This window comes from Apaloderma vittatum, unplaced genomic scaffold (assembly GCF_000703405.1).
Source record: "Apaloderma vittatum isolate BGI_N311 unplaced genomic scaffold, ASM70340v1 scaffold19503, whole genome shotgun sequence".
Lineage (NCBI taxonomy): Eukaryota > Metazoa > Chordata > Aves > Trogoniformes > Trogonidae > Apaloderma > Apaloderma vittatum.
The window spans coordinates 27,338-50,711 of NW_009708877.1; the positions used below are offsets into that span (position 1 = coordinate 27,338).

Here is a 23,374-nt window from a genome sequence, read left to right on the forward strand (position 1 = left end):
GTAGGGAAGTCAAATTCAACATAGATTTTAAGCCTTTTTTGGCCTTCTGAAAAAGGTAGGCGTCACAAAATTCTACAAGATAGTCAACGACATGTCCAGTAGGTAACTACAATCACATCTAGTATGTCAGTAAACGGAGTGATGTCTGATTTTTTTTGAAATTTTCTTTCACCTACTATGGGGATACTTGCTCAGGTTTTAGGAGAGTACAAATCAAGAAATCTAAAGTGCAGCTTTTCTTATCCTGAGAGTCAAGGCGCTTTTTTGTGTGTGTTTTGCTAATTACCTAACACTTAACACTGCTCATATAACACTTTGCTTTTTAACACTACTGGAGATGCATCGCATGATTTAAACAAAAGATTGGTGTGGCTGACGTCCAGAGATGGATGAGTGTCTGCAGATCATCTACAAAAATTCAGCTTCCTGGTATCCAGTAACGAGTTTTGAACCAAGTCTTCAAAGTATGATTTTGTCATGTTTTCATGTAGCTAAAGCTTACTGCGGGGTTACTCGTCTGTCTTTGTGGTTTTTTTCTGTGACCAAAACCAGGAACTTAAAATCACATTGTCCCAAAGGCCAAGCCTGCAAACTGCATTATTTTTACAGGACCTACAACCAAATAGGAAGATGAAACAAGAGCTGCAGAGGGTCTGTTATTAAAACGCCCCAAATGGTTGCCATGGCAAATAACAGAATAAGAGTAGTTTTCTTCCACTGAAGAGTATGCACAGGAAAGACTGGTCCTTCTTAGGCTAATCCTGTAAGTCTATGCATACAGATAAACTCATTCCTTACAGGATAGGGCCCCTACAGGGAGCTGGATTATTTGTGTGATTTGCTAAACTAAGGCAGAAAGTGCCAGTCCAAATATAAATGAGACTGCTTTGTGTGTGATACTGCTTACTAAACCGAAAGTTGAATTGCATCATTAGTAAGAGCTGCTGATGCTAGTTTTACATAAAAATTGGAACTACTGCTATTAATAAAATGGACCTTAGTGACTCTAACATTCTTCATTTTTTTTTAGCGAAGAAGTAAAGTTGAGTTTACAGGCGAAGGAAAGAAAGGGTATCTCTGTTTTAAGTGAAACCTATTTGGGAACGTGAACAAGTTAGAAGACGGGAGAGAATCTGCTGCTGAAGGGCAGTTTTCTACCCTCTGCACCTGCTGTGCAATCAAATTGTAAAGTTCATGGCTTTTCTCTCACAGTGCAGATTTAAGTTGCAGAAACTTTAATGCTTTTAAAATCCTAATCAACACTCAAGTAACAAGATCTTTAATACCAATTCAGAGCAACAGCTTCAGTTACTAATTAAGCCCTGTCACGTTTTCCCTGCAGCCATCAGACTGTCACTTGCTAGGATTCTTGATTATTCCACCCCTTTCAAGTGTGTTTGGGAATGAGTAAAGAGAGATTTTCTGGTGTGGAGGTTTTTTCGGTGGTTTGTTTTTGTGGTTTTTTTTTTATAATCCGTTTCTCTGACCCCTAATACTGACTTGGTGGTTAATTCCTCCTTTACACTTTGATGAAAATCCCTATCTGCAACTTGCAGGGGTTCCCTCTGGGATTTCTCCCCATTCAGGCTTTGTTGCAGTCACCGTCTCCGCTGGGACTTCATTGGTCAGAGACTGCGATAATGTGAAAAGGTGCCAGTTATGGTCCTGCTGTGCCCAGCAGGTCTCACTGTGTGCAAATACTGGTTAATCTACCCGTCTGTCTCAGTGAGCCACAGAAGGTTCCTGCCTATGTGGTAATTTGGCGGAAATAATGTGTAAAAAGAGGTGTGTGTTTCACCTCCCACATGCACTGAAGCGTTTCATGTGTATGCTGGGACCTTGTACAAGAGTTACACAAATCGCTACAGTATTTTGGTTGAAGTGTGAAATACTGTGAATGAAGAAATTGCCAAAATCATTCCTGGTAGCATAGAGCATATTGCTCGCACTCAGCACGTTGCTTGCCTTTACCTTTATATTACAGAAATTACTCTTAGCAACGAGCTTAAGGTGAATAGCACAGTATATCAAAATACAACAGGAGGCAGCTCACTCAAGATTCTGAAGACTATGTGTGATTTTGTTCTGGAATGCTAATGTTAGTAGCTTAGCCATGACTTGTCCCAAGTGCAATATTAGAAATTTTTAATGTAATCTTTTCTACTTGAATACAGTCTATATAAAATGTTGAATATCCTATATTGCTGAAAAGATATGGGATCAAATTTCTTTCCAATAAATCTTCAGTTAAAAAAAAATGCATACAGGTCTGCTTTGTTCTCATGCGTGCTCTTGCATACTTGTTGAAATAGCAATCACCGTCATCCTTCAGCTGATTTTAAAGACAATTCTCGCAGTCTGTTTTCTGAAAATTGGCTTTAGGTTTAATGTGGTTGCTGCAGTTTGAGTCCAGCACTTCATAAATGTTAACATTAACATATGAAGAAATCCCATTCTATTTTAAGTTGTAACCTTCTGAAATAAGAAATTTTGTGCAGCTTCTCCCTCTGTTTCACCAACTGTGCAAAGGGCAAGTTCTTGTTTTTCCAGGTTTGGACGTAAAGAATATTCTCGTACATCTGTATTCACTCCCCTGAGCATAAAAATGGATACAGATTTAACTGTTTTGTACACAAATGGCTTCTGTTGGTGAGAGAATGACTAAGTTTCTGGAAAGTCGAAAAGCAGAAGTTACCATGTGAAATACCCTTAGAACATTGTACACAGTAGGCTTGGTTAATGTTCTGCAGCAAAAGTGGTGCCAGACAGATACCTGGTACCCTTCTTCAGTTCTCCCTGCACTCCTTATCCCAGGCATCAACCCAAGTCTGATGTGGATGTCAATGAACTGGATCAGACAAAGGGGTTTAAAGGTTCCCGGAGGTGTCTGTGTGCCTGAAGCTGATACCAGCAGGTGCAGCTTGTGGTTTGTAGCCTCAGGTAAAAGCAGGTCTGTGTTCCTGCAGTGGTGTTTCTGAAGCAATATACAACCTACCTGCACTTAGGCAAGCACTAAATATTCACAGGAATAACTTCATGCTGTAATGAAATTAAAGATGAAATAAAAAGTTTAAATGCCTTATTTTATTTAAGTGGTCCTCTGAAATGCATTATTTTCAAAACTGGAACTATCTACAGAAAAAAGCTTAAGCATTTCTAATTCCAGAGGGTGCATAGTGCCTGTAACAATCAAGGAATGTAGGGGACCACCTAATTCCACTGTGGACATCTGGTAGAGTGTGCCTGAGGCAATCTTCTGATCCGGAGCACCCACACGGGCAAGGCCAACACAAATGGTATTTTCAGTAATTCCTGTAAGAACGAAGATTAAATGCTTAATTTATTGACTAATGGCCCTACCACCAAGGAAAAAGTACTCAAAATGATTAAGCCTGAACACTGCTTTCTTAAACCTAAGATTAATAAATCACTGAAGCGGCCTAGAAAGCAGCTTGTTCTTCAAAGAAAATGAAGCTGGATCATAGGGATGTTTGTAAGTAAGAACTGGAAGGCAGCAGAAGTCGACGTTGAATTCATTTATTCAGGAATTGTGTTCACTTTGAGGAAACTGCTGCTTCTGAGTCATTCTATATGAAGGATAAAATGAAAGGATTTTCATTTTAACAGTATTTAAGGAATAAACTTGTAAAAGGAGGAATATAGCTAGATGAATTTCTATTAGAATTTTTCTGTGACACAACTGAGTTATCTTTATAGCTGCTGTGATTTCATACTTGGTCTCAATAAGCATCTTCCACAGTTTGCTCTTGACTAGTGTTAAGAATTCAAGGTCAAAATCACAGTTCTGCATCATTGGGTTAACCTCGATTCATGCTGGTATTTGTGTAGAGCAGAGTGTGACCAGTCTAAATAAAAGGTAGCAGAGATTTTTGAAGCTCGACTGCTCTAAAATGCTCAGAGTCCTTCCAACCCCTGCAACTCGAAGGGATCAAAGAGCTCACAGTTAAAGACAGACAAAAGCAGTACAGGGTTACCAAAGCCAGGCTTTCATGAAACCTGCAGGAGCCACTAGTACTTGTTCAGCTGTGCTCGCTGAACTACGCTGTGATCAGGCTCTGCCAAATCTGTCTCATGACTAGGATTTAAGGCAGCCCAATTGCACTCCAGAGCAAGAAAATTCTAAGATTAAGAGGAAGGGAGTTCAGAGGCTCATCAGTAAGTGTAACTTGAGAGGAGTAGGAGCAGATAGAAACCCTGCAGCAATAGTACCTGATTCTTCTCCTTGGAGCCTCCTGTTTTGAATAATGGCAAGAAGTTGTTCTGCAGCTTGATTCACGCTCATGTAGCGTGGTGGCTCATATATCTTTTTTCCTCTGCAGGGAAAGAAAAATAGAGAAATTTCACATATAACCCACTTAATTATCCCTAGCATTCTTACAGTTTATTTCAAGAAACCTCTAGACCAGCAAATTGAACTCAAACAGGCCTAGGATCTCAGGCTTTTAGACAAAAGTGGAATTTTTAAGGAAGACAGAAGTTTCTTGTTCTCTCACCACACCTGTGAAACATCAGGGCCTCCAGCTGACAGAACATTTGAGGCCTAAAAGCAAATTCAGCTGCTGGAAGCAACATGCAGGTTTTGCAGCTACTCCTGAAAGATGCATTAAAGTCAAGGGCAAACTACTGTTTTTCTGTCAAACGCCCTGTAGACAGATGATTACAGACTAGAAATATATTCTTAAATGAAATGCTGCGTTCTTTGCCAACTGTGGATTCAGTCGAGCAGATTTTATTTTGAAACTCCAGAATAAACAAACCTCAATGATACTGTGAGACTTCACAAACGTTAATTTAGACCAGAGTTACAGCATGTGTATAAAGTAACCATTTATATTTGCCACTGTCAAAACACAGATTGCAGAGAGGTGATTGAAATGTGGCAAGAGCTTTTTTGAATGCAGATAAATGAACTTAAGAGCATTTTCAATATATAGCTTATTTAGCTATTTACAAAGGGTGGGGTGTATTCAGTACTTCACACTGCTTCTAGCCAGTGTAAGGAAGAGTGCATTCAGAACACTGTTTCAGCTATTAATCTATTTCAGGATGGGACATAACAGCAGTAAACACTTCATTTGCCAAGCGGAAAGCTTACCCTATTCTAACTTCTCACAGAAACAGTTGAAAAAAAAAAAAATGCTCTCAAGCACTTTCATTTAGTTACTTTAAATAAAGCCAGGTCTTACTGTCATGAACAAAGAAGTTCCACTCCTTTTAAGAAACGAGACGCTTGCCATTGAGAAGTACAAGAGGAGAGGGCAGGTAAGTTACAGGCAAAGCACCTATGTTCTTTGTACAAAAAATCCTTTGTAAATTCACTGTATGTTTATATATATTTCCAGAATGGTGACTCACTTCATTAGATTCTCCAGAGACTGCTCCTTCACTTTAATATCTGCAGAAGAAAACAGATATTAAAATGCCGGTTCCCTACAAACTTCCCACTTGATTTTCTATGTAGGCAAAGCTTATTTTAATTAGCAGATCTGGTAAACTTTGTAAGAGCATTTTAGCTATTACAGGAAAAAGCAATATGGATTAAATTCTACTGTTTAAGCGCAAAAGGGTATCGGGATTACTCTTAAATTATGTGTACATTGTGGTCCCAAAAGGTAGAAAAGTATGACTGATCGACAGTGATTACATCACGGCCAAACAGGAACCTGACTTTCGTTAGCACTTCCTGTCCCAATCAAAATTTAGAACAATCTTCTGTTATGGGAAGAAAAATAAAGGTTTTGGGGCAAAAATGAAATAGAGAAGGGGTCAGGTTAGACTCCGCACATCTGCAGATTTTTTGAAACTAATTGACCGCAATCTCTCCAGGAGGCAATCAAATGTTATCTGTATTCAAATGCCTGCAAAACACTATTATAGTGAAAGCTGGATACATTTTTAATCTTGATTTAGAAAAAAAAAAAAACCTGCTTAATTTACATGATCAACTCCTAAACCAAAGTGACTGAAGAAAGGGGTTTAAAATGTAAAGCTGCAAGACTGTTAGTGCACAGTTTACAAATTGCTTGTACGCCCATGGAGGCACTTTGAATTCAGAAGTTTATTAGCCCTTTTTTATATCACATTTGCTTATCTGGTAATCCAGTCTAGTTGGATAAACAATCAATATGTAGACGAGAATGACCAAGGAGTATTAGAAGAGCAACTAATTTGGAAATTGATAGTTTTCAGCTATGACCTACAATTAGATACAGGTACAACCGTCCCTGAAACATGATGCTCATAATGCAATTTTACTGTTTCAAAATTTTTACTTTCTCACTATTGCATAAAAAAAAAATAAAGGGAGACTGTAGAAATTATTATACAAAATACCTAAAGAATACTTTAACATCCTATAGTTGTAATAACTCTTTTTTAAAACACATTTCTTTAAAACAAATCACCACAAGTCTGATTTTTAGCCAATTCTGAAAACAAACAACTTTCAAGGCATTGGAAAATTTGATGTGCAGTGATGCTTACACATTTAAATTGTTTCCTGCTCAGGATTCCTACAGTTACCACAGAATTTGTTTTTACTTAAAATATGAACTTATTTAGCCCCAAGAGATCCCAGAAAGGTATATCATAGAATGGCCTAGGCTGGAAGGGACCTTAGAGATCATTTTAATCCAGCCTCCCTGTCACCAGGGACGCCACCTCTTGACTAGATCAGGCAACACATGGGGACTGAACGGGAATCGAACCCGTGACCTTAGCGTTGTTAGCGCTGCGCTCTACTGACTGAGCTAACCGGCCCCCTACATGTAATACATACAATTATGTATACAAATATGCAAATGCCTTATAGTTTATATGGAGGCAGTTCCATAATTTTTAAGGAGTTATCTGGACTAGTACAGTTACTCAGAAAGTAGCTTTATAGCTGAGGATTGGTGGGTAAGATAAAGCTCGGACAGCACCATGGCAGACCCTGGGCACAGGAGTCAGGCAGGAGCAGTTTTCCATTTCAGCTCCATGATCAGCAAAAATTTTTTACAGCACTGAAGCTTCTCGTGTGACGATCACCTTTTGCCAAAACATCCTTGGACGAGATAATTTAGGAAAGGAACTATCACCTCAGAAAACAGAAATGTGGTTTAAATGCATGATTTAGCTCGCCAGAAAGTCAGAAGTGTTGAGCTCTAACCTAATTAAGTCAATAAAAGAGAGTAGTCACTGCAATCTGATTTGGATCCTAAGCTTGATCTAGCTTAAAATCACACTGATCTTTGGATTAAATATGGGCCTCCTGCTCCTATCTGACTTCTACAAAGGCATGATTTCTTAGGGATTTTCTGAAGAGGAATTAAATTCCTGGCCACTTTAGCATGAACAATAGCTGAACTGCCTCCAAGTACACATATAGTAACCTTCCCATTTTTGGTATATTTTCAAAGATAGATGTTAGCTAAGAACATTTGTTTAATCACAAACTTCATCTCATGCCCTTCACTGTTGTTTCTGGACACTGCAGAAGACGGTAGCTAAGAAACCAGGGTCGCTGCTGCTTACCAAGTAAGCACAGTGTGTGCATTCCATTCTGATGGTTCCTCCTGATCTTGTCAAAAAAGCTCTCTGGCTTCCATGTATCTGTCCAGAAAACTATAGAAATGGTTTCTCCAAAATTGTACAACTGTAAAACAAAGTAAATGCAGTAACACACATACACAATGAGGAAAAAAAAAAGTAGTAGAGCATGAAAATCAAGAACAACTGACAACGCTGTAAAGTCCTGAGCCTTGTTAATAAAGAAGTCTTGTAGCACAGGGAGAGTGCTCTCCTATAAAACACTTAAGTTTAGTCTTTCATAAATACACAACAAAACATTGCATTCAAAATAATGTTTCCTTTTTAAAAGCTGCCGTATGCTCTTGACTAGTTCTAATGCATTCCTTTGCATTCCCTCCTTTCTTTTCAACATCTGTACTTCCTTAAGTGTTTTTAACTCTTCATAATAGAGATACACTCCTGTTCTTTTACTCTCCAAACAGTAAAGCATGTTAAAGAATGACTAATGAACTGCCTGTAAAGTTTTTATCTGTCTCTGCATTTCCCTTTTCAATGCATATCAACTAAATTTCAATCTACCTTCTATTCTTTGTTACGTAATTCTGAAGTTCTTCTAAAGGCAAAATGCTGTAAGACTAGCACAAAAATCAGTACTTATTATTTCTTGTTTTGGTTAAGCGTAGACAAGTTCTAATAATGCCATGATATTTACCATGTTTTGATTCTACTGATAGAGCAGTATTTATATTAAAACAGGACTTCCCTGCAGATGAAGGCTGTACCATGCAAAAGAAGTTACTGTCTAAAGAGACAGTGGATGTGAAGATCTGAAGAGAGAGACAAATTGCGCATGAAGCAGAGAGGTGCAACATTTTTTATGCACACATGGCAAGGAGAATGTTGCTAGCAGATTCTATGTCAAACACACCCAGTGATTTTATTCGCAGTCTTAACACTACTTATTAGTCCAAGTCCCTAATCTTGGTGAAGACATTTGAAGCAATAGTCTTGCCAATCATTTCCAGTGATGCAAAAGCGAAAGCCACATGTAACCTAAGGCAGTATTTGCCTTGGAAGTTTCTGTAACCAGTTTGAAAAAGGGTAAAACCATGCATCAATTTTGGTCAGCTCAGCTCTGGAATGGGGCCAGATGGAGTTTGCAGCTTGCCAATATTCTGTCTGCTTAAGCTCATGAGAGAAACAACGGCTCTATGGGCTGACCTCCCCACTCTCTCTGTAAACCTGGAAGGAAAAACTGCTTTTCCAAGGCCACTGTAGGAGCCACTGGGTGTGCTGGTGCAGAGAAGAGGACCCTATGCTGAAGCAGCTCTGTGCCATCTGGGGACTCCCCTACGTAATACTTATTTTACTGTGGCATTAGGTTGCGGTTTTAACTCCTTTACACTGGCAGAGCAGAATTTAAATCAAAGCAGAAAGATGTTTGTTTTCCAGGGAAAAAAAAAAGCTCAAATTTTAACCATTCATGCTGATTGGAACAGCATTTATTCAAGATTCCTGGAATATTACTGAAAACACTTCCTCTTTTAAATATTTCATTCTAGCACAAGAACACTCAGTGTACATTTCACAACCTAAAGGTTCTTCCAGTAAACTAAATATAGGTTGAACCAAATGCATTGCTCCTGATGTAACCTGTTAACTATTTCAAGGCTGCGTTTCAGAAAAACAATAAGCTGTTCTGCCTATTTTTCACGTGCTTAACTAGAACTCTTTCCATTTTGTACCAAATCTGAAGAAAAACTATTGAAACGAGGAGTTTCTCTTTTTCCCCTCTGCTGTTAGAGCATCTGAGAGCAAGTTAAACTTTAACCTCCTTGGCAGTAGACTATCAGTCATCAACAACTCCTGAAATGTCCAGTACCAACCCAAGGGACTAGTCTGCCACCTGAAAGCCACTGCAGGCATTTCCCAAAAAGCAGCAACCTTCCTCCAGCACAGAAAGTGGCCTGAGTTATCCTCACATCTCATCCCAGCCCCTCTGGCATTTTGAGAACCTGAAGGAAAGAAACTTCCACCTCTGCCTTTTAGCAAAGACAAGGAGGTGCAGAAGTGCGCAATCAGATCTTTTTTGGGAATCAGATCTTTTAAACCACTCTGCCATTTTTTAGAAACAAAATGGGCATTCAGTGTTATATCCTACAGCACTTGTTCTGATTGTTATTCTTCTCTTTTCCACTGATCATTACCAAAGATTCTCCATCATCTTTGCCAACCAGAAATAAGCAAGTTATACTTTTTGTGCAAGCGCTGCCAGTCGGATTCACTGAATCTGTCCTTTCTGTACCAGGTTTTGCATTACAAAAGCAAAGTCTCACTGTCAAAAAAGAACAAAACATTTTTGGCATAAATGGGGCATATTTTATTAACCTCCTAGAAATACCTTTTCAACCTCTCTACTAACTAAACTTCTGAAGAATACATTTCCTATCACTAATGCATACTACTCTGGAAACCTTCTGGTACAGCAACAGCCTATGAACGCTGTGAAACAGAAGCAATAAATGGATACCCCTATTGTGCTTAGCTACTTGTAACCAATTATTTTACAAGCACTTCCACAGACACAAAGAAATACTACTCATCCAGAGTGTGATCTCTGCAGATCTGTGACACTGATGGAAACACAGGCACTGCCCTCCCACCGAGCAAGCCTGCATTAAAGAAGCAACATATAACTGTATGAGAATTAAATTTTAACTCTCTCCCAGTACCTCACATGGATCAATTCATTCCTAATACAGGATCCTGTGCTGTGTTCTGATTTTTACCCCTTGAAATCTAGCATGAAGTATCAGACTTTCAAGAAAAGTCTTGCTGCAGCGAGAGCAGGAAGTACCAAGAACTCCACCACTAAGCTAAGGATTCAGCAGTTACAGGAGACAGCAGGGCCACTAGTGCCAGCACCCACTGAAATTAAAAAAGATACTTTCCACCAACTGTAAAAGACTGAATAGGGCCCCAAAATTCCCAGAGCCATGCTTATTATTAGACTAAAACTGTGACACGTGTTTGTTAACCAAGGTGTATTGCAGCACAACTAAGGATTAATGTCGTGCTCTGAGCCTGTTAAGAAAGGACAATGACAGGCCCTGTCTATTTTCAGTGACACGATCATGCTGTATGTACAGTGGCTGGCACAGCTTTAAAAAGAGGCAACAGCAAATGAAGTTTCGGTTTTCTGTGAGCTGCACTCTACATTAAGCAGCTGGGGTTTAGCAGTGGGCAAGACCTGCTCTGTACAGCTAAAACATCTCAAGCATCACACTAGCACTAATCACCAGATTTGTTGGAGTGCCTACCCTCTGCTCAGGCACAAAAGTGCCACAATTTCAAAGGGGCTCAGTGAAATGGTTGAGCAGACATTTCATGCTTTCAGCGTGGCAACTAACCTTCTTACCTTCTCCTCAATGCTCAGAGACTTCACAGAAAAATTTCAAAAGGTCATTTTGAAAGACCTCAGTCTTTGGAAACACCCCTCCCCCCGCCCAAGCAGTAATTGGCTTAAGCAAAGCTTTGTGCACTTGAATTTTGCAATGCAATAGCTGAAGCCAGGAGAGGAAGCCAGAACACTCTACTACAAAGCAATGCTCCAGATGCTCAAGTTTTCTGCCTCTCACAAAATACTGCAGAAAGCTGTTCTTCAACTCATGCTTTCATCACCTCAGAACAAGCTACAACTTCCTATTTTAATTACACATATAAGATGAAAGAATATCTGACAACTTTTGGTACTGAAGTGCCTGTTTTCAGCTAGTATTTTTAACCCTTATGTTAATGATATTTCTTACTTTACTTGTTATTTACATACCAAAATCGATTGCTAATTGAGAGGCCAGATTAAGCTGTAAGTGCTGTACCATAATCTCAGCTTGGAAAACCTGCACGTGGAATGAAGTTTCGACAAAACTACTGAGCAACTTTTTTAACGGCCAGTCTAATTGACATCAGACACCTGAAGCTGTCCAGATCAACAGTCTTCATTTAAAATACTGGTGCGGCTAATTACTACAAAAATACAGGGCATAAAAAGAAGGAACAAGCTGAGACTAAATAAAGAAATTTAAAAAGGAAGATCCCCATCCCATCTAAAAAGTACTAAAGCAAGCAGGAGGGAAGATGTAAAATAATATTAAAGGTCAGTAGGGTAACAGCTGCAGAGAAACCAAGAAGTAAACACTTCAAAATGCAGACATTTATTTTTAAAGCATCTTTCCCGGAATTACAGCTCTATCAGCTGCAATGGTGACAAAGCAATTCTTCACTTACGAATCTACCTCCTTTCCTAAACTTTCAAACAGCTTCAGAGCTGGATATATGTCAGAGGAAGAAGGTTAAAAGGAGTCTTATCATTACGTTTCTCAGACCTGGCACCTGTATGCACATGCAAACGCCTCTGAGCCCTGGAGGACTGAAACGCTACTCAGCTGTGTTCTGTGTTGAGATGGTCACTGTAGAGAGTTCTCACAGGACAGGTGTGTTCTGCAAATGAAGATGCTGTCCCGCCTGATCACACCTCACTGACAGGCACCAAGGGGCTGCTTCTCCTACGCCTGTTCCTCAATGGAATATGGAGACCATGGAGCACCCTGTGTTGTCCCTGGTCTATTCTTGATAAATCTCAATGAACTTCTAGGACATGTTTTGTTTATCCTGGCCATGACATTATGCTACGCAATGTTCATCCTCAAAAAAAGGAACCTAACAAATCAGGTTTTCCCCTTATCCTCCATAACCAGTTAACAAATCTCCAGACCATCATCAAAGAGCTCCTATAGTTCTATTATATATTTTTGCCAAAGTACAGCTTAGAAAGTTGGACAGTCAACAAAGAGGTAGCAAGAATCAGGCAAGCTTCATTTTTGCTTGTAATTGGTCACACAAAACAACCACAAGTCTAGCTCTAGCCCTTTACCTTATCTTATTTAGTACCACAGACCTTTAGCAACTTTAAATGCCTCTTATGAGAACCTTCACGTGAAACTGAAAGTTTTTACCATTCACACACATGGGGCTATGACTTCTTATTGTGCTGCCAGCCAACAGATCAGCTCAGTTTTCCAAAAAAAACCTCCAGTCCCCTTAGTACATGCCAGAGAGAAAGGAAATGCAAAGAAAAGGATGTTTGGCTGAGGGAAGCCCACTCTACATGATTGCAGTCTTCAGGAGGCAGCTGAGACAAATCACATAAAAACAGCTGAAGGGAAGAATTCATTTTTCTCTTGACTGCTTCCTGTATCAGCACTCAGGAAACAGCCCCTCCATGAGCAGAAGAAAATTCAGCTATCAAATGACTCAGAAACTCCAAGCAAACTCAAAGATGACAGGATTTTCCCTTGAAGGTAATGTCACCTTATCTTTAATAACCTCCTAAGACTCTTCCCAGAAATATCAAACAATGATTCCTGAAACAAAGATATCTAAATGGAGAAAAAAAATCTGTTCTGATTAAATATATGTTTCTGGGTCACATTTGCTAGTGACAAATAGCACTAAGGTGAAAAGCAGTGGTGAATAATGAAGTAGTGTGACTAGCACTGATTTAAGCTTTAATTGGTTTGAGAAAAAAAATGCCAGCTTCTAAAAGCTTCAGAAACTAGTAGTGAGAAAAACAACCAGGGACTGAAAACAGTTTGTTTCAACTGTCAGTGATTAAAAAAAATTTTTTTTTAGAGCTCCTCCTATTAGAATGAGGAGTATTTTTAAAGATCAGGTCACAGAGAGAGGGTGTAACTTGGAGGTTCCGCTCCTGCAGCTACTACAGGTTTTCTATTTGACTACTAGCACAATGAGTAATCACAGCATCCTTCAGCTTCCTCATCTATATTTTTCTACTTGACAATGAAAATGTACGCACCTATTCACTAAGGACTCAAAAATAACATAGTAAGCACTGCTTTTGCATTTAAATGATCAACCAGTAGTAAGAAGACAAAACTGTTCTATAACTGTAATTGCCTTACAAGAATTAACTGGATTATAAACAAAAAAAATCAAGATGAGTCACTGAAAGAAACAAGGGGACATGTAGATGTTTGCTCTAAAGCTATTCAGGTGGAAAGTAGGTATGTCTCAAAAGTAAGGCATGTCTTTGCCAAGACGTGTTTTTTTTTTTCTAACTGCCCTACCAACATATATAGTAAATGCTTTCAAAACTGGCAAACTCCCAAAAATTAGTGTCTCATTTTAGTCTTTTGTCTCATCCCATGGCCTGCCTCCCATTTTGCACTTTAGTACTTGATTCTCTTTTTTTATAGTAGTGCCATTATCTCAAGGCATTTCAAGTTGCAACACTCCTTTGCATGCATCGCAGGTCAGTAAGATGCGGAGTCTTCCTTGTGTGCCCAGCCATCTATACTGCTACCTCAAAGACACACTGCCGGAACTGGGGCAGAGCGAATTCTGTCCTGAGAGCACAGCTTCGGCCAGTGACCTTCCCAAACCAACCGAGATGTTGTGCGGATTAGGGAGGAACAAGGTGTAAATTAGAGATCCCGAGTTTTCTGCCTCATTGTTCTGCAGCTAAAAGCCTCAGCAATCTGCCTGATTCTGTACAACCGAGCGTGGGTACAGATAAAGCCATGGAAGTCAGGCAGGCTCTCCCTCTGTTCTCATCCTGCAATGCTGAAGCTGAGTGGGACAGAACCAAAGCAACCCTTCCTCACAGAGTAGCTGAGCAGGGGTATAGCAGAGGTAAGCCCGTTGCCTCAAACACTAAGCATTCCAAAGCTACGGAAATACAGTGTAGCTGCTGATGAGGAAAGCTGATCTGTCTCACTCGTTATTATTACCCACTAGAAGGACTCTCTGAGAATTCTGGCCCTCGCCTGGGGACTTCTGTTCCCTTCCCCTGACTTCCCTGGCAGTGTGTGCAGATACCACGCTACAGGACTTTTTCCACCGGTAGCTGTTCCCCACTACAACGGAGTCGGCGTGATCAACAAACACACCTACATGTCAGACTCCAGCCAAGAGAGGTGAACCTGTAGAGAATGTGTTGAGGCACACACACAGAGGCAGTTTTCCTGGCTTTATGCCGTGGCCATATTTATTTGGTTTTGAGGGTGAAGAGTATAAAAGAGGAAGCCTAAGCAAGTCATAGAGCCTTATGCCCACGTAGACTAATATTTTGCTAAGTTTACAGAATCACAGAATGTTAGGGGATGGAAGCGACCTCAAAAGATCATCTTGTTCAACCTCCCTGCCAGAGCAGGATCACCTACAGTAGGTCACACAGGAATGTGTCCAGGTGGGTTTTGAATGTCTCCAGAGAAGGAGACTCCACAACCTCCCTGGGCAGCCTGTCCCAGTGTTCCGTCACCCTCACAGGGAAAAGCTTTTCTTAACGTTTTTGTGGAACTTGCATCCATCACCCCTTGTCCTATCACTGGACATCCCTGAGAAGAGCCTGGCTCTGTCCTCCTGACACTCACCCTTTACTTATTTATAAACGTTATTATGGTCACTTCTCAGTCTCCTCTCCTCCAAGCTAAAGAGACTCAGCTCCTTCAGCCTTTCCTTTGAAACCTGTGCAGCTTTCAAAACAGCAGTTAAATGAGCAAGAGAGTAAAACAAATAAAGTATTGGTAAAATACATATGGAACTTTCTTTACAAATTGGCAGGAAATATACCTATAAATTGAAGGTGACAAGCCACCACTAATATTCTACTGACTTCAGTAACTCACTACTGTACAGGAAAACTGCACAACAACTAGAATGTTGTTGGCTGTACAGCAACATTGCTCTGGTGACAAGAGACATGTTCTTTTGTGAACAGACTGGGTTGTAGCTGCATTTTACTGAGGGAGGGCCTAATCAGCAGTTACAGCTCACTACGCACATGGCTTTCAGAACAGCATATAAAGGTGTTTCCTGTTTTTCTCTAGCAAGAAAGAAAGAGGTTTTGTATCACAATCAGATTAAAACAAGAAAAAAAAAGCCAAGCCTTTTCTGTGGTGAAGCAAAAGAGGAATCCCTGCTATACTTGACAGCAACTTTGCAATCTGAAGCACAGTAACTCCAAAACTAAATTGATGGCAGGAGACAGCCGTGAACATAAAGACTGTTGAAAGAATATATAAATTTTCACCACAACTCTCATTAAATCACACGCTTTTTTGTAAGATACCCCTGACTTGTGGTTTGTGCTTATACGGAGCAATGAAGAGTTAAACATACAGCTGGTTATAATCTGTCCGGTAATACAATATGATCCCTATTTCCTAAAATGCTTTATACAACAACAGGAATGTTGACTTATGAGAAGGCAGCCCCTCCCAAGCCAGGATGGAAAGGGAGACTAATGCCAGAGTGAATAACATCACGTTTCCTTCATGGTCCGTTCCATTCAGCGTGGGATAAGGAATAAACTAATCTTCAACACTCTGCAATGTGAAAAACCTTACGGGCTGCTCGCAGTATATGTCTAGTTAGTTTTCTGCTCTTTTTTTCAATTAATGTAGAAACTCTGTACTCCTCCTTCCTATGCCCAGCTGGAGTTGCGGGGAAAGTAGACTTTCTGAAAACTTAAGTCACCTTGCATCTTCCTTCGTAATGAATGTAAAGGAACAGTAGTAGAAAGTGCTTGTCACCAGCTTGACAGCAGAAACAAACTGCACCACTACGAAGCCTTAAGGGGAAAGGGTGAGCCCCAGCTTCAATTCTTGTGTTACTCGCCCCATAACGCAGTCATGTGAGAGCTGCCATTCTGCTGTACATGTAGATTTTCAACACCAAGGAGCCTATTTCCTTCCTAAAAGATAATTTTGCCCAAGTCGTATAGCAACAGGCAGGAATCACAAAGAAAGTGCTCACGGGAAGAATTATAAAGAATGAGAACTCTGTGCTGCATTCCCTTTAGCATTAACGCTCACACCTCAGAACAGGTGTCAGTGCAGTGTTGCTGAACTGCAGGACCAGGCAGGGCTCTCTCCTTTCTTTTGATCACATTCAGATCTTTCGGCTGCTAGGCAGTGTTGAAACAGGGGTCTTGTGTTCGTCACTGTAAGACTGAAGGTGTAAGTTGTCTGTAGAAATTTTTTTTTTAAATGGTGGTTTTTTATGGGAATGCTTCCTCCTTCTGTGGTGAAAACTTACTGTTCAAACCCTCAACTTTGTCTGTAGTACAGTTACATTCCTGTGTTTTGATCAAGTAGGAGCTTGGTTTAAGGGTTCCCGTACACAGGGATCCATTCTGAACCTTGAGAGGGCAAGTTCTATGTTAATGAGCGAAAACAGGAGGGGGAAGCTTCAACTAATTTATGTGACTAGTTACGATACAGAGACTGCTGTAACATTTTTCATGCAGGAAAAGTAATAATGGACCTATACATGTGTAAAAGGAAGTAGTAAAATATTTTCTTGGAGGGACATTAGACCTTTTCTACTTTAGCCACTCAAGAAGCACAAAAACTATCATGTGTTCTTCTACTCCCTGGCTAGGAGACAGATCAACTTTGGAGAGAAAGAAAGCATCATATACAAGATTTGGGAATTAGTTACTATCTGAGTTGGGCACACAGGCAGGCTTATGCACATATTCCTTTTATGACAAGACCAGCGTACTTCTCAACAGGATAGCAACCTAATTTAAGAATAAACTTATCAGGTGACCATCAGTAGTAAGAGGAAGCCAACAAGAGCAAAGCTTTATCTGCAAAATAACTTAATATCAAAGTCTCCTGGGACAGAGGGAAGTTAGACAGCAAAGAATAGAAGCATTACTGTTCATTTTTACATGTGCTCATCAAAAGGGACTTTTGCTGACATGTAGCACAAATTCTGACAGCAGAAGTGTACAGTAGGTACAGATCTTCAAACTTAAGATTGCAACATGCACTGCTACAGCAGTAGAAGAGCTCATCAATTCTAAGTTTAGCAGTTGTGGAACAGCATAGATACAAAAATGTTACCTGTAAACCACAGCAGCCCACTGCATTCATTATTGAAGCATTATGAATGACTGTGTATGGAATCCCCAATTTTACTGCACGTAGTACTAAATCACTGTGTGTTGTGGCCCTGTATTAAGGAAAGAAAGGAATTAAAGACTGCAAAGATAAAGTGACCAAGTGTTACCAGCATTACAGTGTGTCTTGAAGGTAAAATAAAATAAAACTAGCGCATGCAGAGGTGCCAAAAGGACAACAATAACTTGATCAGTTGTTACGGGAAAGTAAAAACTCCAGTAAAGCTCCCACATGTCGTCTTCCCCAGCTGAAAACACAGGCATCCTCAGTACATTAGGGCTCTTTACAGCTTTCTGGCATTGTTAAAACTGTAACACCAACACAAGTAATTACTTCTTAAAGTAGCTTTGGCAAGTACTTGAAAAGGAAAGTTCCATTTATCCTTTGTCTTTTGCAGGTGTCTGTTGGACATCTGTTGAACTGTAATGGTCAACTCTATCTGGCATAGACTTCAACAAAACTCCAACACTTCCTTACTCGTTGCACAGCCAGGCCTTCTCCCATCTGCATCAGCGCACGGGCGTAAAGCAACCCGCACAGACTAACACTTTGAACAGACTGAGGTAAACTGCATGCAGTACTTGGAAAAAAACATCCTCAGACTAAATCATCTTTAAGCAAAATTGCTCAAATTAACAATGCCTACGTTCAAGGGATCAAGTTTATTCTGAAACAATTAAGAAAATTCTAGTTAAGCTTAGAACTAAGCTTAATTTGGCTCCAGGACTAATGTCTAACAAACAGCTTGCAGTGGCTGGTGCAAGAATTACTGGGTTTATAGTTAAAACAATTGGGATTAGAGTCCTTCTAAATTGGTAAGTATATATAGATCCCGCAAATCTTTGAACTGCAACAGTGTTTACATACATATTTTGCACATATGCTTACATAAATTCTAGTTAGTCCATTTTCTGTGTGAAATACAAAAATACACCTACCCCTTACCTAAATTAATCAAATCCGAACAATGGCCTTAGCCCTCACACTCCCAAGATGTACCACACATTTCTGTGTGGCTGTGCCAAAGACAGAAGCAAAGAAAGAAATAGCATATACTGATCAGAATAATTAAATAGGAAAACTACACTCTGGCCTGATGCAGTTACCCTAACAAAACTCCTCTTGGTTTTAGTCAGGATCATTTTGACACTGCCTGTCTGACTAGCACCAATCAGCAGATCAGGTGCTTCAGACTGGAACACAAACATGTCAGCAGCTGGCAAGGCTGTAAGGATTAATCATGTAGAGGAGAAATCAATTTCACTAGAGGAAAAAAAATAGAGGAAACTGAATCTGGGAAATCACAGACCCTCCTAGACCTAGGAGAATGCAGTAAACCGAAAATCAACTATGCTCCTGACTTCCACAAGCAGAGTGATTTAAGAACACCTGCTCTAAAAGAGGGGACTAGTTTTACAGCCTTGTATGATTCCCTTCACACACACAGGACAAGGAGCACTGGAGGATTTTATGGTTATGCTAATTCTGACCAAGGGATCAGCTGGCTTTATTCACTGAAATTTGCTCCAGCCTGTATTTTCTCCCAACAGATCTGTCCATAATGACTGTAGCTAAAAGCAGAAGTGCCCTCAGGAGCACCCAGCTAGTACCAGCAATGGCTTCGTGGAGCCAGCCCTCCGCACCAGAGCTAGACTGATATTTTCTGTCACTGTACAGATTTTAAGTTTTATGGGTAGTAATAATATGAATGTCAGCACCAGGCTAGTTGAAGCGAAACTTTCCAGCATACCGCTAAAACTGTCAGGCTCCTGTTAGCACATCCATAGCTCTTACCACATATGCAGCTAAAAAAATTGCAGTGAACAACTGTGAAAAGAATGACAGGGGCACAGCTTGTTTTATCACTTTAACCGTTGACTACCAACACTGGAGATTTCCTAAGGCTGCCAAGTTCTATTCTAACCTGCAAATATACTTGAAACTCTACAATCAGCTGCAGTCAGATGGCTTCTATCCTCCTCCCATATGGCTCCTCTTAGGACAGAAACATCTAGTAGCCTCATGAACCCCTAAATCCTTAGCAGCATTATGTGGGCATAGGAGCAGTTCTAGCTGCAATAGTAAGAGCTAAGAACATGAACATTTAGAGAGAAGCAACTCATCCAAAAAAAGGGTAGTTTTCTACAACAATGTAGTATGTTAATCAGAATTGAAGTATTTTGACATTGATACTGATGATAACTGAGGCGGATGAAGATACTGCTTACAAGTAGCAGATTTCAGTACATCTAGGCTGGTTTCTTTTCATCTTGTGTACTTACATCAGTTAATGGTTCAGAGCACAAGGGTACAGGTAATGTGGCTGTTCACTCTACATGAATCCTAATTTTAATGTTAATGCACTGAAAGTATAATTAATATTTCTGAAACAAAGCATCATCTGCCCATAAGTACTAGTTTAATATAGTATTCTCTTGCCAATTCTCTTCAACCTGTATTTACATAAATTATCTGCTTTTGATAGATGTGCACACTACTCCTTTTTCATAAACTCTCTCCATTTTTTCACTCACAAATAGAGTGCTCAGTGATTTGATTTTTTTTGTGCCCCTGAACACTGTGGTATGAATCTCGGATCACCAGCTGGAGACTAAAAGGTCGTCTGTATGGCTTGACACTACAGATTGATGATGCCTGACTGAAAAGACAGAAGGAGATCCTTCTGGTGATAGAAAAAGACTATACTTTTCAAGTGGAAACAAAAGGCTTAATAAAACAAAATGAGAAGACATTTATAACAACCTAAGTGATTTTAAACACTAGCGTGTATCAAAGCAGAAGCACTGTACAACCAACAATCAGTATTCCTTCTAAAACATCTGAGCATAAAAGCTGCAGTTTGTAAGTACAAATAGCAACTAAACCAACTAAAAGAATACTCTCTCAAAACATAGCACGTCTTAATTATGTGATATCCTCGAATTTCTTCCACTGGCAGATGAAAGCTGGAACAAAATACTCTCTACGAGAGCTAGCATGGAGAACCAAACGGTAAGTGACTGCTGAAGGAAAGATTTATACAAGGGTCCACATTCCTACCTGTAAGGGATATCTGAGCAAGGAAACTCCAAAGCAAGAAAACGTACAGATGATTACATATTATTTTTAATGCAACAAAAAATATGCAGTACAATATATAAAAATACAATATGCAATATAAAAAGACATACAAAGTGCTTTTGGTCTGAAAATCGGCTAGTTCATAAAGAACTACAGTTACACAGTATGGCTCCTTCCCATTGAAAAAAAGAGAGTGATCAAGCTACAGCAATAATTAAAATGCTGCTTTTTCTTACCCAAAAGGATCACCAACTACAAGAAATGCAACATCACAAACATCAGCTTCTTTTAAAATGCTATCTGCTTCTTGTTCCACTGCTTCTCGGTCAGCCAAAATCAGTTCTTTTCCATAAAACTCTTCCTAGAAATTGAAATTGATAAGAAAAAAACAAAATAAAGCATTTAAGAGTGTTTTTATATCTCTCTGGATGCTCACTCAGGAACAGAAACAACGGACACTGGAAAGGCCAACTTCATTATTCTCCCCAGCAGTCTAAACCATGTCTTAGAAAACCCTGCCTCCCTTTGCAAGAAACCCTGAGTTTCCCTTAGAGCAGCTCTCAAGTTGCCAAAAATTAGTCAAGCACATTATTCTGATATTGGCTTGGGGTTTTATGCCTTCCGCGTCAGTCGACAAGCTGCGCCAAAAGTAGCTCAATCACAACTGTTTACTGAAGGTACCTAGGTGGACGTCATGTTTCCATAAAAAAGTCCATCCCATAACTAGAGCAGTAGATATGGAACCTCTGTTACTGGGTTCAGTTCCCTTTTCTAAAGATGATTTCCTCACCATTTTTGGATAAGCTTCTCTACCTCTGCAGAATACGGCTATTATATTCTTTGGAAAACAGACTGCAACCTGTACAGATTTGACAGAATGGGGACCGAGTAAATCATAGACTTATAGAATGGCCTAGGCTGCTTCCAGGACCTTGGAGATCATTTAATCCAACCTCTCTGTCACCAGGGATGCCACCTCTCGACTAGATCAGGCAACACATGGGGACAGAATGGGAATGTATCAGCAGATCTTATATCTGTGATTCAGAATGGTTAACGGCCACCCTGGAGTACTGCTGGTGTCTATGCTAAACAAACTACAACAAATTTTGACACATTTGTTTTTATTGGGTATCTTACACTAGATGCACATTAGCAAGTAGGACAGCAAAGCAGGAGCTGATCTGTAAAGCAAGTGCTGAGAACTCAGTAACATTTCTTTCAGTAGGTTCACCACTGGACTAGACTACCTTTGGCCAAGTATTGTAAGCAAATGCACACCACAGAGCATATTAGGTGCGCTCCCAGAAGCACACTTTTCAGTTTGTTTTCATCTAATAGAATCTACGTGCATGCTTTGAAATGACTCCACAATGCAAATCAAAGCATGTTAATTAGAGAATACGTAAAAAGCACTCTCCTGATCAAAACTAAAATGTAAGCTCACTGGAGGTTGCTGAGTCCAAACAGTTCTTTCACCAAACTGAAAGTCGATTGACATGCTCAACATCAAACAGCTTTTAATATGCATTTGAGGCCAACAAGGTAAACTAAATTAGTCATGTTATTTGAATTTTGAGGTCTGATTTTAAAACCATCAACATAAGAAGTGTTCTAGAAAATCCCTGCAGCAAAGAATCTATTCTTTATCTCTTTGAGAGCCTTCCTATAACTTCATGTTGCTTAGGAGAGGCTGACCTCCAGATTACTAAATAAACCATTCCACACTGTCACTCATATGTAAACTGGGCTACATCATCAACACTTTGTGATTAATTCCTACATTCCCTCTTAAGCAGTTTCAGATAAGACAGCATTGTTTATTTTGTTTTTACTGATCACTTTTCACAACTACCTCATCTTTGGGACTTCAAGGTTTTCAAAAGACTTACACTAATAAAAGGCAAAAGAAATAGATGCCCCAAAATAATCACACAACGAATACTCAGCATTTTTCTATTATTCAATGTTTTATTTTCAGCTGGCTAGGAATCCATAATTTTTTTTTGAAAGCAAATAACTTTGCAAAGTAAAAATAGAATCATAGAATGGCCTAGGCTGGAAGGGACTTTAGAGATCATTTTAATCCAACTTCCCTACCACCAGGGACGCCACCTCTCAACTAGATCAGGCAACACATGGGGACTGAACAGGCATCGAACTCACAACCTTGGCGTTGCTAGCGCCACACTCAACTGACTGAGCTAACCAGCCCCCTTATTTCCAAGCCATCATTTCTGTTTTGAAATTTTCCAACTGTCCAGGAACAAAAAAACTATTTTGTTTTCAACTGATCAATTTCAGTTCAGAGTTCTTCAATATACTGAAGGAATACTATACAGCTTATTCAGAGGCGAGACCCCCCATTCTGTGGGTAGGTAAGCTCGTTTTTTTGGTGTTATTTCAGCATTGAACTGTACCTTTCCATGGCCAGTAAACCCACCAGAATTGTAATTTGTACATTTCTAATGCTGTCTTCTTCCACGAAGAGTGTTAACTAACAAAAAATTATCTCAGTGCTGTTTCACAGCCCATCTCTGACTGCACTGTGGATGTTCGGGAAGTCTCAGCTTGGTAAGCCAGCCTGGCCCCCACCAGCATGGAAATGGGAGGCACTCACGTTGTTATTCCCAGCCGGCACACCGTACGTCAGGCTGATTCGGAAGTTCGAGGCTCCAAAACGTGTATTTTGCGGTTATGCCTTTTGATTTATTTTGTTTTGCTTTTTTTTTCTAACCAAGCTCTCCAGCGTTCCCGGATCTCCATGTTAG

At 39.9% G+C, this 23,374-nt stretch overlaps 1 protein-coding gene across 1 annotated transcript; it reads right to left on the reverse strand.

Annotated features, from left to right (window-relative positions):
* Positions 1-3,064: 3,064 nt before the first annotated feature.
* Positions 3,065-20,964, reverse strand: DPH5 (diphthamide biosynthesis 5; the record flags this gene model as incomplete). The annotated part of the gene is made up of 6 exons (XM_009866723.1): positions 3,065-3,312; positions 4,231-4,334; positions 5,377-5,416; positions 7,537-7,657; positions 17,466-17,574; positions 20,840-20,964. Coding segments are annotated over 6 exons (723 nt in total), but the record flags the coding sequence as incomplete, so codon positions are not given.
* Between the last annotated feature and the right edge of the window lie 2,410 nt (positions 20,965-23,374).